We start from the raw sequence: 14,361 nt of genomic DNA on the forward strand, positions 1-14,361 counted from the left end.
TTGTGAAAGGTATAACACCCTCTTAGAACTGCCAAAGCAAGGCCAGGCACACAATGACGTGTAGCCCCTTTACTACAGGTTGTAACAAAAGTATGCACTTCACTATAGGTTGCCTCAAAATTACGTATATCACAGAATTTTAAGCCGGCCGATGTAATCGGCTCTGGCAACTTCCGACTGGATTGTTAACGGCCGACCAGATCGGCTCTGGCAATTTTAAGGGTGGATGCTCGCACTACCGCCTGGCACCAAGAGAGTTAAGATGGTTTTTAATGAAGGATATAATTCTTTGTAAAAATTTATTCACCTAAGCAATGAAAAAAGGAGCTGAGGAAACAGAATATATATGGGGGCCTATACAAGACCTCTTTTTACACACACACACACACTCTCTCTCTCTCTCTCTCTCTCTATATATATATATATATATATGTGTGTGTGTGTCAAAAAGGTGGAAATTCTCACTTTTATTGTATTTTTGAGATTCAGTTTATATGCCAAGTGAAGCGAGTGTTCAGATGAGTTTCAATTTAGCACCACTGGACCTATTATAATTAGGTTCTCACGAATAACAGACTATCAATCTGCTTAAAGTGTATCAATACCACTGAAGCAAGGTATAAGGAGTTAGATTATATTCACAATGTTTTATCTTTGGTTTGTTATGGTTATGTTTCCACTTTTTTTCCTCCTATTTGCTTTATGTCACACCGACAGGTAGGTCTTATGGCGACGATGGAACAGGAAAGGCCTAGGAGTGGGAAGGAAGCGGTCGTGGCCTTAATTAAGGTACAGCCCCAGCATTTGCCTGATGTGAAAATGGGAAACCACGGAAATCCATCTCCAGGGCTGCCGACAGTGGGGTTCGAACCCACTTCTCCCGGTTGCAAGCTCACAGCTGCGCGGCGCGAACCGCACGGCCAACTCGCCCGGTACGGTTATGTTACACTCAGTTCAAAGAGTGAGCGAGTGTTTCTGTTTGTTCATTTAAATTTCACCGTTAGTTGAAATTGTAGCTACCAGTGAATGGCAGTGGCACCCATTATTCTATTTTACTATTCTTAGTATAGAAGAAAGAAGTTCAGTTCCTGAAATGTCTTACATAACACAAGATTATATGTTTGCTGAATTTCCTGTGAACTTTTTAGAAATAAAAAACCATTAACTACTCAAAGGGTTTACACAGTTGATGTGATAAATATGCATCAATTTTTTTAAGTACCTACGATTACTTGCAGGGCTTGGAAAGTGAAGGTATCAAACTACTAAGGCAGCCGCACTATTCGAATGGATAAATCATTTATATTTTAATAGTAAGAAGACCTGGACGTAATGTTAGATCTTTAAGAAAATTATGGTTCAACCAATATACACAGCAAGTTTCACGGATGGGAAATATTCCCAGTACGAATTTTCAGAATGAAAACATGGATTTACAACATTCTTTCCATACATACAGTGGCTCAAAAAAGTATTGGTCTGCCTATGGCCTTGGTACGAACGGAACAGTATAGTACAAATAATGGTGCATATAGTGGAATTAAACATATGTAGGCTAGATATGTAGGACAGTCAAGTACATCAGTAGGTTGAATATGAAGCCAAGTAGATTCAAGCTGTTTGCAAACGGACCAGCAATACAACGGCATGAGTCATTACATACCAAACAAGTACTGGTCTAGTAAACAATATCATAGTAACATTGTGCTGTCTGCTGCAACTCGGGCTCATTGTGTCTGTGCAGACACGTTGGAAGGTAATATTCAGCACTGTTTCTGTGTTGAGCTAGCAGCAAGAAGGAAAATGAAAGAAAAAAACTATGGAAGATAGGAGGATTGTAGTGTGACTATTTCAAAAAGGTAAATCTTTCGAGGACATAAGTGAAATAACTGGAACACCAAAAAGTGCCTGCCCCTCAAAATTATCAATAGCCTACAAGACAAACGTCAAATTGTGCGTAAAGTAGCCCAAAACCCTCAGCTAACTGCGCCAAAGATAGCAGCTGCGTTAAAACAAAATGTAGACGTACAAGTGTCATCTGAAACCATCTGAAATGTGCTACGCGAAAAAGGATATGTGGGCAGAATAGCCCGCAGAATGCTGGACATCAGTACGGCTAACAGGAAGAAGCAACTTGCGTACGCTAAAGAGCACAGAAATGACAGCTATGAGGTTGGAAGACAGTCGCTTTTACTGATGAGAGTAAATTTACCCTCTTCAGGTCAGACAGGCGAGTAACTGTGTGGAGAAAGATGCATTCTGAACTTGAAGAGAAGAACCTGACAGCCACTGCGAAACATGAAGGTGGTTCCCTGAATGTGTGGGGTTGCACGAGTGCGAATGGTGTAGGCCTAGGTGTATTAGCCTTTATTGAAGGGACTATGGAATGAAGGGACTATGGATCACAAAGCATACATTAACATCCTCAAGACACATCTTCCATCCAGTGAACAAAAAATGGGAAACTTAGCAAAGTATATGTTTAAGCAGGATAACGCTATCTCCAGACACCAACCCCGTCGAGAATTTGTGGCACTATTTGGAGCAAAACTTGAGAAAGCATGCAATAACAAACAAAGCTGACCTAAAAGAAGACTTACTCACTGAACGGGATAACATACCAAAGGAAACTACGGAAACTTGGTAGATCAATGCTAAATAAGTTAGATAAATAATCAAGGATTCTAGTATATGTCAATTTTGATTATCATTCCCTTCGATTCCTCATCCTGACATGTAGCATATTTCGACAGAACAATACTTTTTTGAGCCAGTGTATATACTCGGTAGGATATGTTTTATCTTGTGGTATGTCACCTGTTTGCTATAGATTGACTTTTTACTGCGACATCAATGTGAGCATTACCATAAACAACTTTGATACTAAGTTTCACATAATAAAATACTTGTTACTTCGAAATCTCACATCATTCTGTGGAGCAGCTATTCTGTTCTCTGCCCCTGAACGAGGTTTCCGTCTTTTACCGCCCCTTTCTGTAACGGGCTCGGTCCGATCTTCAACATGCCCATCCATTAAACTGGTATACTCAGTGGCTGAATCAGCTTCGATATCGTACATTCACGTCACTTTTCGTCGGCAATATCACGATTCAGTTTTGCACTTTGCACCAAACTTCACAAAGAACTGATACCGTATATGGTATACAAATAACCGTAGCGTGGCTGAGCTGCTGTACGGATTCATCCGTCTACACCTATATCCAAAGATCCTTTTTTTCTTGCTTTTTTTCCTTCTTGTTGTGTTTGTTGTCAGTAGATATACCCATACATAATACTCATGTAATATATAACTTTCACAAATGATAACCAGGACACTCTTTGACAACTAGAGATGGCAAATGAATATCGATATATCGGAAATATCGATATTTGGAAAGGGAGATATCTATATATCGACATCGATATTTTGCAGTCCGATATATTGTCGATATCGATATTTTGTGCCTAATATATCGATATTTCTGTCTAATGTAATACGGTACTTTTTGCTGCTATTTGATTCTCTTTCAGGCCCTTTCAATATCTGCATGCTACAGTTACGGGATTTCAATGTTTATTTCTCAATTCACTTCGGTAATAATACAGTGATAATATCAACTCATTCATCGTGCATTATTCGTAATTCAATAAAGCCGCCAGCCAACACAGGCCACCCACAGCAAGCCCAGTTGTTAACTATGTTGTCATTGTTGTCGGTCAGGTACGGGAAAGTTGTGGCATGTTCTTGGCGGCTAGTGCTGTTCATACTTCACACTGTTGCTTTAAGTGATTCATACGTTTACATATTTGAGCGATATATAGATAGATAGATAACTCTTTATTGCCACCCTAGTTTGCACCATCGGTTACAGACAATAAAGAGCATAAAATACACATGAACCCAAAAAAAAAAAAACAATATAAACTAACATACTATTATATATAATATAAAGCTCTAACTATCTACACTAAAACTATTAACTAAGAACCCCAAAAAAAACCGCACAAAATAATATAAACCAAACAAAACAATTACTATCTACTCTACTTATTTAGTGGTGTCAATGTCGGCGGAATCCAGCCTAACACTGCACCAACTTGTCTAAAACTATTGAGATGCCTCTGGTATGCGAGGAACTCCTCCGCATGTAAGGGCATCCCCTACTTTAATTCTAGTGTACTAACCCATATCTACTCTCTACAGCTAACTAAACATAAAGAAAAAAAACTTGGCTGCATGCGGCATTCCCTGTGAGGAGAGAGCCATCCCACCCTGGCCGCTATCAGCCACTCCTCCCGGGTTAGATATTACCCCTACCTATAACTCGTACTTCTCTCCTCATTTTACGTGGCGAATCGTAGAGGCGGTTTCCGGTCCATCATACGATCCGTCACGCATTTATCTACTGCTCCGCCTATAATCGTGTCGTCTTACTTTCCTGCCACCATCTTGATTCACTTGTTATTCTGTGAGCGGACATGTTTCCTCTTTCACCTAGGGATGGGACTGTACCATCCCACCCGTCTGTCTCTTATACCCCTCCCCCCTTCCATCACCAATCTTCCCCTCTTACTCTTCCTTGCCTCTGTCCATCTCTCTTATAATACTTATTCGCTAACTTTTACAGTTATCTACTTTCCACTATACCGTATAGTTAATATTTATACACTATATACAAACGCACTTGTTGACAATTTTCAGTTCCTTGCTCATCGCTTTTCTTTCTTATTCTTGCGTCTCTTAGACTAAAGCTACTTCCTAATTGCATTCTTTCATACGATCCGTCACGCATTTATCTACTGCTCCGCCTATAATCGTGTCGTCTTACTTTCCTGCCACCATCTTGATTCACTTGTTATTCTGTGAGCGGACATGTTTCCTCTTTCACCTAGGGATGGGACTGTACCATCCCACCCGTCTGTCTCTTATACCCCTCCCAGCTTCCATCACCAATCTTCCCCTCTTACTCTTCCTTGCCTCTGTCCATCTCTCTTATAATACTTATTCGCTAACTTTTACAGTTATCTACTTTCCACTATACCGTATAGTTAATATTTATACACTATATACAAACGCACTTGTTGACAATTTTCAGTTCCTTGCTCATCGCTTTTCTTTCTTATTCTTGCGTCTCTTAGACTAAAGCTACTTCCTAATTGCATTCTTTTATTTTAATAGTTTAACTTACATATTAAACCACCGAATTGCCACAAATCAAATCTGTCTTTTCCTTGTTTCCTCACATCACTTATCAATCCTTTCCATCTCTAAACAGTCCAACAGTTCCTCTTCCTCACGACCACTCAGTACTTATTAAAATTTTTAAGCCAGAGTTTAAAATTATCTACTATTATGTTATCCAAACACCTTTTCTTGTCCACTAACCCTATCATTCATATTCTAACACTGTTTACAAATGTATTTGTTGACAATTCTCTAGCTCCTACGAGTCTTAGACTAAAACTAAGAACTACTCTCTATGTATTTTTTTTTGAACTTGCATCTTAAACCATCGAATTGCCAACAATCAAACCTGGCTTTCCCTTATTCCTTCTCTTTCTTCCGCTTATTTCCGTTTCTAAACAGTCCAACAGTTCCTCTTACTCACATCCCTCGTTACTTCATTATTCTTTTTTTTCTAACATTAACTACCACCTCCGTTCTCTCACACATGCAATCCTCTCCAAATATATACAAATCTTCTTTTCATCATACAATCAGATTGTACTTCAAACTCCTCTTATTGTCTTCAATTTTTATATAACCTAGCAGTTTCGTCTACCTCCTTCCTCTCCTTCCTCTGTAACCCTCTTTTACCCCTTATTCTCTTAATTTCTTTATAAATCTCATTCTAACCATATTTAAATATTTCGAAATATTTGTTTCTCTTCTCCATTCTCTGGCCAGCCAAACCGTCATCTTTTCAATTCTTTCTACTTTTTCTATCTCTTTTTTTACTCAACGCTTTCTTTTTCAACTCTTCTAACTCCCTACATTCGATGAATATATGTAGGTCCGACCATTTTTCTCCACACAGAATACATCTACCTGCATTTTCTGTACCTATCCACCCTCTGTTTGTAGGAGTTCCAAAAATCCACCAGTATAGACCTCTCTTGTCTTTCCGGTCCTCCACTTCGATTTTCGGGTTCATGATTTCTAACAATTTATTAAATACTGATAGTGAGGCTCTTTCTCTACATTCCATTATTAAACTCTGTCTCTCTATATCGGCAACTCTCCTTATAACCCTTCTCCATACCCATTCTTTCTTCTCTCTCCACCTCTCATATCCTCTATCTCCTAACCCCAGTTTTCGTAATTTATTTTTGCACTTATTTACCCAATACCTCTCGTTCTCCATATTTTTCTGGAACCTATATGTGTCTTGTACTAAATCCCCTCCCTTCCCTTCTTCCAGTCTCATCCAATACTTCATCACCCTCTTGGCTATAGTAGTGTCTATCGATTCTTTACATACTAATCTAGCCCCCACATTTGCAGTACAGTTTGGGACTCCCATAATAATCTTACTAAATTTCGCCACCACCTGGTTTAGTTCTTTTCTATTTTCCTCTAATCCCCATATTTCTACCCCATATAACATTTTTCCTTTGACCATTGATTGGAACACCAATCTCTGTATTTTGTACTTTATATCCGGAAATTTATTTTCTAATATCCCCACTACTGCCAGTGCTCCCCTCCCTTTATATCTGGCTCTTCTAATCTGATATTCCCACGTGCCGTTACTACTAATTATAACTCCTAAATACTCCATTTTTTCTGGTCTGATTTCTTGCTGCTCGACTGTCCAGAATTTCTTTTCTTTTTTGGCTTTCCTCTTCCTACATATCATTATCTGCGTCTTCCGTACATTTATCTTGAGTGCCCATCTTCTAGTATATTCCACTACCTCATTTAGTCCTTCCTGCAACCCCTTTGCTGTTAATGCCAAGATCAATAAATCGTCTGCAAATAGCAGCCCCGGTATCTCCCTCTTCCCAATCCAAGGGCATTGCCATCACTCGCCTCCATGTCTATCCAATATATTATTTATAAACAGTAGAAATAATATGGGTGATAGCTTACAACCCTGCCTCACACCCCTTTTCGATTCCATACACTTACTCAACCCACCCCCTTTTAGTTTAATCATCACCAATACTTTCTCATATATTCCTTCTATTGCCAGCCTCATTTTTTCCGATAACCCAACCTCTCTTAATCTAGTAAATAACGCCTCTCTATTCACTGCATCGAAGGCTTTCTCTAAATCTACTGCTGCTACATATAATCTCTTCCCTGCTATTTTCACATACTTCGTAATTAAAGTATCCAAAATCCATATAATATCCACAGCATTTTTCTCTTTACGAAATCCATTTTGATAGTCCGAAATCCTTCCATATTTCTCTGCCCAATTTATAATCCTATTAGCTAAAATTCCTTTATATACCTTCGACAGCGAGTCCAGGAGTGTTATTCCTCTATAGTTGTTTGGATCACTTCGACTTCCTTTGTTCTTATATATAGGACAAAGTACTCCTTTTCTCCAATCGCTAGGGAATTTATTCGTTTCCCATATCTTGTTAAAAAATTTCACCATCACTTTCAACATTACTTCATTTGCTCCTACTTCCTTCCATATCCTGTTAGTAATACCATTTGCCCCACCCGCTGTTTTGGTTTTTACTTTACTTAACACCCTAACTAGTTCCTGACTTGTTATCTCCTCATCTAGTAACTGTACTCCTGTTTGTACTTCCTTTACAATATACGTCTTTTCCATACCCCCCTGACCTTCTCCCCTCCCACCCAAAAGCTCTGCAAAATATCCTATCCACTCATTTTCTGTTATCATTGTTCCTCCCCCTGTCGATCTAGTTCTCTTTATCGTATTTATAGTTTCCCAAACCCTATCAAATCTTTTCTCTTTGCAATACCTGTTCACTCTCTCAGCTTCCGCCTCTTTCCAGCACTTTTTTTTCTCATTTAGTAACTTCTTGTAATCTCTTCTTAATTTTCAATAATCCTCTCTTTTCCCTTGTTCCCCTCCTTTCTTGAAGTCCGCTAGAGCTGTCATTACAACCATTCGTTTCCTCTTACACTCTTCATCAAACCACCCCGCGCCTATGTTTCTGTCTATCTCTTCCCTTATTCTCACTTTCTTACCCACCTTCCATACTGGGCGTTCTATTAGTTTTAAAACTTCATCCACATCCCCTCCTTCCAACATCCTTTCACATTCAACCCTTATACCTTCTTCACTCTCTTTTAACTCTGTTCTCAATCTCTCGATCGTGGTATCATTCCAAATGTACTTCCATCCCTCCTTATACCTATCTCTTTTTTTTACCCTTCTCTTCACTCCATCATACTCCCACCTTAATTTTATCTTGATGGGCATATGTTCTGTCATCACACATTCTGTCACCTCAAAACTTATTATCTTCTTTAGAGCTATTTCCGTGCTAACTCCTATATCTACTACACTCCCGCCCTTCGATGAGATGAATGTCAGTTCACCATTACTATCTCCCTTTATCCATCCATTTAAAATATATAATTTTTCTATAGCACATAACTCTAATAATCTTACCCCATAGCTATTTATATCTTTGTCTTTACTATTTCTTCTGTACTCACTCACTTCCTTATCCTCTCTCCCATAATCGGGTACCCTATTACTCACTCTTGCATTCCAATCCCTTAACAATATCATTCCATCTTCCACATATAATCCTTTCATTTTGTTTATTTCTTCAATCAGTTCTTCAAAAAATGTTTTATTAGCATAAGTTGAGTCTTTAGGATGGTTGTATAATAGAGCCAGGCAAATTGCCTCCTTCGCATCATTTCACATTTTAATTCTCAGCCATACCACCCCTTCTACCTCATTCTGTATTCTCTCTACTCTCTCTACTAACTCATTTTTTATTAAAACAGTTATCCCACCCGGATTTCTTCCCATTCTCCCCCTTTTTCTTTTATCACGTTGACTACTCTATACCCATCCCATTCAATTTCTATCCCTTTTCCTAACCACGTCTCTACTAGGGCAATAATCTCATACTCCTTTACTGTTTTCTCCAATTCTTTATTCCCTATCTTCCCCATCAACCCCTCAATATTCCACAACCCTATCGCCATCTCTAGTTATTTATTCCCTCCCACTCTTTGCACCTGTGCTTCTCCATTTCCACCGCTACTCCTTGTCACTCTTCCCGGTGAGTCCTCTCCAGATCTCTCCTCGTCCTCTTTTCTCCCGTCATCCTTCCCTTTCTCCATACCTACGCCTTTTTTCTTTCTCCACAGATTTTTCAAACTTAATGATCTTTCCTTATTTAGCGCCTGTCTTTTTTCCATTTTATTTTCTGTGTTCCTTTTACTCGGAGAGGATGCATTCTTACCCTGCCTACTGTTACCTTCATTCACAATTTTCACTGTAGTCCTCACCAGTTGTGGCACATTACTTGCTTCCTCCATCTCTGTGTTGTGATGACTCTTCAAGGACTCTCCATTTCCGCCCACCTGGTTGCTGGCACTGCTGTTCAGCACATCCCTACTTCCCGCACCTGATGTGATGTGGACTTCGCTCACTTCCGTAATATCACTCCTTTCTACGTCACTGACCTTCCTTGCTACTTCCACTGTTGCCAAGGACACGTTCTGCTGCTGTTGGTGTTCTTCATCAAGTTTTTTCAGCCTTCCCGCCCCCCACACTCGATTCCACCTTCCGTTTCCAACCACCAGCTGCTGCCCTCTAATATATGCCTTAAGACCTTGTTTTCTTGCCTCTCTTAAATGTTTATTCAGAATTCTGTTCTTCTCTATGGCTTCCCTGTCCATCTCCCGTTTTATCCACACTTTCTCTCCTTTCAGATTACTCGAATTTCTTATTACAATGTCCGCCATCAGTGTCGATAGTAATTTCACTCTAATTGGTCTCTTACCTTTCACTCTCCCCACACGCTGTACATCGTCAATATCAACTTCACTGAAGTTGATCTTCATCCTGTTCTGGATAACTTCTACCACTTTGTACACTAGTTCAACTTTAGACTCTCTTTCTTCTTCTTGGTCACCGTATATGAAGATATTTTTTCTTACGTTGTCTTGTAAACTCTTCTCGACTGCTCTCTTCGTTTCTCTCAGGTCCCACTCCAGGCTTCTTACCTTCTGCTTCAATAGGTCTAATTCATCTTTATTACACCCTTCCTCTTCCAAAATCTTCTTTACATCTTCTTTGACACTCAATTTTAGGTCCATAAATTCCCTGGATAACTCTCGGAACATTTCTTTTATTTGCTCCGTCTGACAAGCCTCTCTTATCATCTCTCTAATCGCCTCGTACTCTTCCCATCCAATGGAACCTACTGGACCTGGGCCGGGATTAATCTCTACTCCTCCTATTATCAGCAACACCATCACCACCGCCGCCACCAGTAACGTAGCCACCATCTTCCTTTTTTCACCCTTTAACTCCATTCTTGTTTCCATTCTGCTTCCCTTTTTACAGTTCCATCTGCCGATCGCTATCCTATATTGTGTCAACGTGATACCCATTGCTCCGCGCTCCACTCAGCACATCCGCTCAGCTCACTGTCTCACAGACGACTGGGGAGCGATATATAGTTTTCAACAAGTAGTTTCATAAATGGCTCCAAATAAAGGTGATGTGTGGAGATACTTCACAAAAATCAATAAAACTGAAGTGAAGTGCCAAAATTCTGAAAAGTTCCGGCAATACCACAAATATGAAGGCTCATTTGAAAATAAATACACTGACTGACAGAGCAAATGCAACACCAAGAAGGAGTGGTCAGAACTTTATGCCAATTGCAGGGTAGACTGACGTCACTGAGGTATGCTCATGATGTGAAATGCGCCGCTGTGCTGCGCACGTAGCGAACGATAAATGGGACACGGCGTTGGCGAATGGCCCACTTCGTACCGTGATTTCTCAGCCGACAGTCATTGTAGAACGTGTTGTCGTGTGCCACAGGACACGTGTATAGCTAAGAATGCCAGGCCGCCGTCAACGGAGGCATTTCCAGCAGACAGACGACTTTACGAGGGGTATGGTGATCGGGCTGAGAAGGGCAGGTTGGTCGCTTCGTCAAATCTCAGCCGATACCCATAGGGATGTGTCCACGGTGCAGCGCCTGTGGCGAAGATGGTTGGCGCAGGGACATGTGGCACGTGCGAGGGGTCCAGGCGCAGCCCGAGTGACGTCAGCACACGAGGATCGGCGCATCCGCCGCCAAGCGGTGGCAGCCCCGCACGCCACGTCAACCGCCATTCTTCAGCATGTGCAAGACACCCTGGCTATTCCAATATCGACCAGAACAATTTCCCGTCGATTGGTTGAAGGAGGCCTGCACTCCCGGCGTCCGCTCAGAAGACTACCATTGACTCCACAGCATAGACGTGCACGCCTGGCATGGTGCCGGGCTAGAGCGACTTGGATGAGGGAATGGCGGAACGTCGTGTTCTCCGATGAGTCACGCTTCTGTTCTGTCAGTGATAGTCACCGCAGACGAGTGTGGCGTCGGCGTGGAGAAAGGTCAAATCCGGCAGTAACTGTGGAGCTCCCTACCGCTAGACAACGCGGCATCATGGTTTGGGGCGCTATTGCGTATGATTCCACGTCACCTCTAGTGCGTATTCAAGGCACGTTAAATGCCCACCGCTACGTGCAGCATGTGCTGCGGCCGGTGGCACTCCCGTACCTTCAGGGGCTATCCAATGCTCTGTTTCAGCAGGATAATGCCCGACCACACACTGCTCGCCTCTCCCAACAGGCTCTACGAGGTGTACAGATGCTTCCGTGGCCAGCGTACTCTCCGGATCTCTCACCAATCGAACACGTGTGGGATCTCATTGGACGCCGTTTGCAAACTCTGCCCCAGCCTCGTACGGACGACCAACTGTGGCAAATGGTTGACAGAGAATGGAGAACCATCCCTCAGGACACCATCCGCACTCTTATTGACTCTGTACCTCGACGTGTTTCTGCGTGCATCGCCGCTCGCGGTGGTCCTACATCCTACTGAGTCGATGCCGTGCGCATTGTGTAACCTGCATATCGGTTTGAAATAAACATCAATTATTCATCTGTGCCGTCTCTGTTTTTTTCCCAACTTTCATCCCTTTCGAACCACTCCTCCTTCGTGTTGCATTGTCGCTGTCAGTCAGTGTACATTAAAACATGAAATACTTATTCGTCGCCTGTTAAGGGAACTTCAAGCACGAAAGGAGTGCTTTATTCAGTGGCAGGGTACAGTAAATCGCTCTTTAAATCTGGTGATGTTGAAGCCCCCCCCTACAACATCCTTAGCAGCGTCTGCGTCTGTATCATCACCGGGAACTGCTACCGGTACTGGGAAGTTTACTACATCCACTACATCGCTGACCAACGCTGAGCTGTCGTCACCGAGTACGTCTACAGCTGTCCAGCCATCTATCCGGCAATCATTAGGAGATATTAAGAAATTTTCAGGTTAGTTTTACTAAACACTTTGACCCTTTATTGTAGCTACACAGCCGGGATTTCATTTTAAACCATTTACGAGATTACCGTGTTTTATAAATAATTAATGTACAGTATTTTTAGACCTATTAAGCAGAAAGTAGGCCTGTTTCTTTAAAGAGCCTTTAATTGCCTATTTTAAATCCACCCTTCTGTTCTCTGTAGCAATACTTTTCTGGTTTTGTTACAGAGGGTGGTTCGCGGCACTGTAACATCACTGAAGGACTTTTATACTTTATTTTCAAAGATGGTATGCCCTTGTCGGTGGTTGAAGGAGAAGGATTCCAGCGTCTTATGAAGAAAGCAACTCCTATCTATAAATTGCCCACCAGAAACACTGTGAAGAGCCTGATTAACAAAAAATATGATTTGCTAAGCTCTAATTGTAAGATGACCAAACACGTGGAATACTTTACAATCACAACGGATGTTTGGTCTGAGATGATGACAACCACCAGTTTTCTTGGCTTAACAGTCCATTTCATTGTAGAGTCGTTAGTTGAATCAATCGCACTCGGCGTGTTTCAGTTACAGCAATCCTATACTGCTGTTTACTTGAGCAGCCAAATTTTGTCTGCATAAAATGAGTGGGATATCCCCATAGATAAGGTGTTGTGTGTTGTTACAGACGATGAATCAGCAATGGTGAAGGCAGTGGGTGATCTATTTGGGAGAAATAAGCACATGAGATGTTTGGCTCATTCCATAAATTTATTAGCAGAATCTGCTATCCAGAACACTGAGGGGCTACATGATCTAAAACAAAAGATAAGAGAAATCGTTAAATACATCAAGCGGTCAGTGAATATTAGTGATCAATTCCGAGAAGAGCAAAACGTAAGAGGAATTTCTGAAGGAGAAGTGCTTAAATTAGTTCTTGACATTAGGACACGCTGGAATTCTACATATCACATGATTGAACGATTTCTACTTCTGTCCAACATTGTAAGCAGCGTTCTAGTAAGTCGACCAGATTCTCCACCAATGCTGTCTGCAGTAGAATTAGAAAATGCCAGAGAAGTAAAAATCATGTTGTCTTACTTGGAACGTTTAACAAGGGAAATTTCAGGAGAGGCCTATGTGACACCCAGTTTGACTATTTCACTGTTGAATTGCTTGTTCCAGTCAATCTCCTCTTCATCACCGAAACAACTCATTGGAAACAGCTTGAAAACTAGCATTCTCAAAGAATTTCATACTAGGTTTAAAGATCGAGAGCAGGCGCATTTACTATCCCTACCTATGTTTTTGGACCCTAGATTTAAAAATATCCACTTCATGGACCCAATGGCAGCCTCAAGAGCCCTAAATCACATTAATAAACTTTTCGCTATTTTGTCAGAAGAAGCACTGCAAACCTAATCTTCAGAATCCGAGCCTGAGATGGAATCAGATGTAGATGTGATAGACATATGGGCTCACAATAAATCTTTAGCCCTTAAATCAACTAGAAAAATGACAACACCGGAATCCTCATTGGACTTACAGTCGGAGATAAGTCTAAACTTGTCAACGCCTGTGGCAGTAAATCACAGGGCGAATCCACTCGAGTTTTGGGAAGACCAGAAACCAGTTTATCCTAAGCTTTACACGTTAGCTAGGCAATACTTGAGCACTGTAGCGACCTCTGTCCCAGCAGAGAGACTGTTTTCAAAGGCCGGTAACACCATCACGGAAAAGAGAAACCGATTAAGTGGAAAACTGTTATCCAAGCTGCTTTTGCTAAATGGCTTACCTAAGAGGTATTGGAAATAGACCTAATATCATCATCATGGTTTTTTTTCACGAACAAATTGGATTGCTGTGCTGAGAAAGAAGTTGGAAG

General features: G+C 41.2%; 1 protein-coding gene across 1 annotated transcript in view; it reads right to left on the bottom strand.

The window, feature by feature from the left end:
• Psn (presenilin) overlaps positions 1-3,308 on the bottom strand; it is a 179,264-nt gene extending 175,956 nt beyond the window's left edge. The window contains exon 1 of the mRNA XM_067137878.2: positions 2,927-3,308. Coding sequence (XP_066993979.1) covers positions 2,927-3,079 — 153 coding nt within the window. The 5' untranslated portion in view covers positions 3,080-3,308. The remainder of the gene's footprint in view (positions 1-2,926) is intronic.
• Between the last annotated feature and the right edge of the window lie 11,053 nt (positions 3,309-14,361).

Source organism: Anabrus simplex, chromosome 1 (genome assembly GCF_040414725.1).
Source record: "Anabrus simplex isolate iqAnaSimp1 chromosome 1, ASM4041472v1, whole genome shotgun sequence".
Taxonomy (NCBI): Eukaryota; Metazoa; Arthropoda; class Insecta; order Orthoptera; family Tettigoniidae; genus Anabrus; species Anabrus simplex.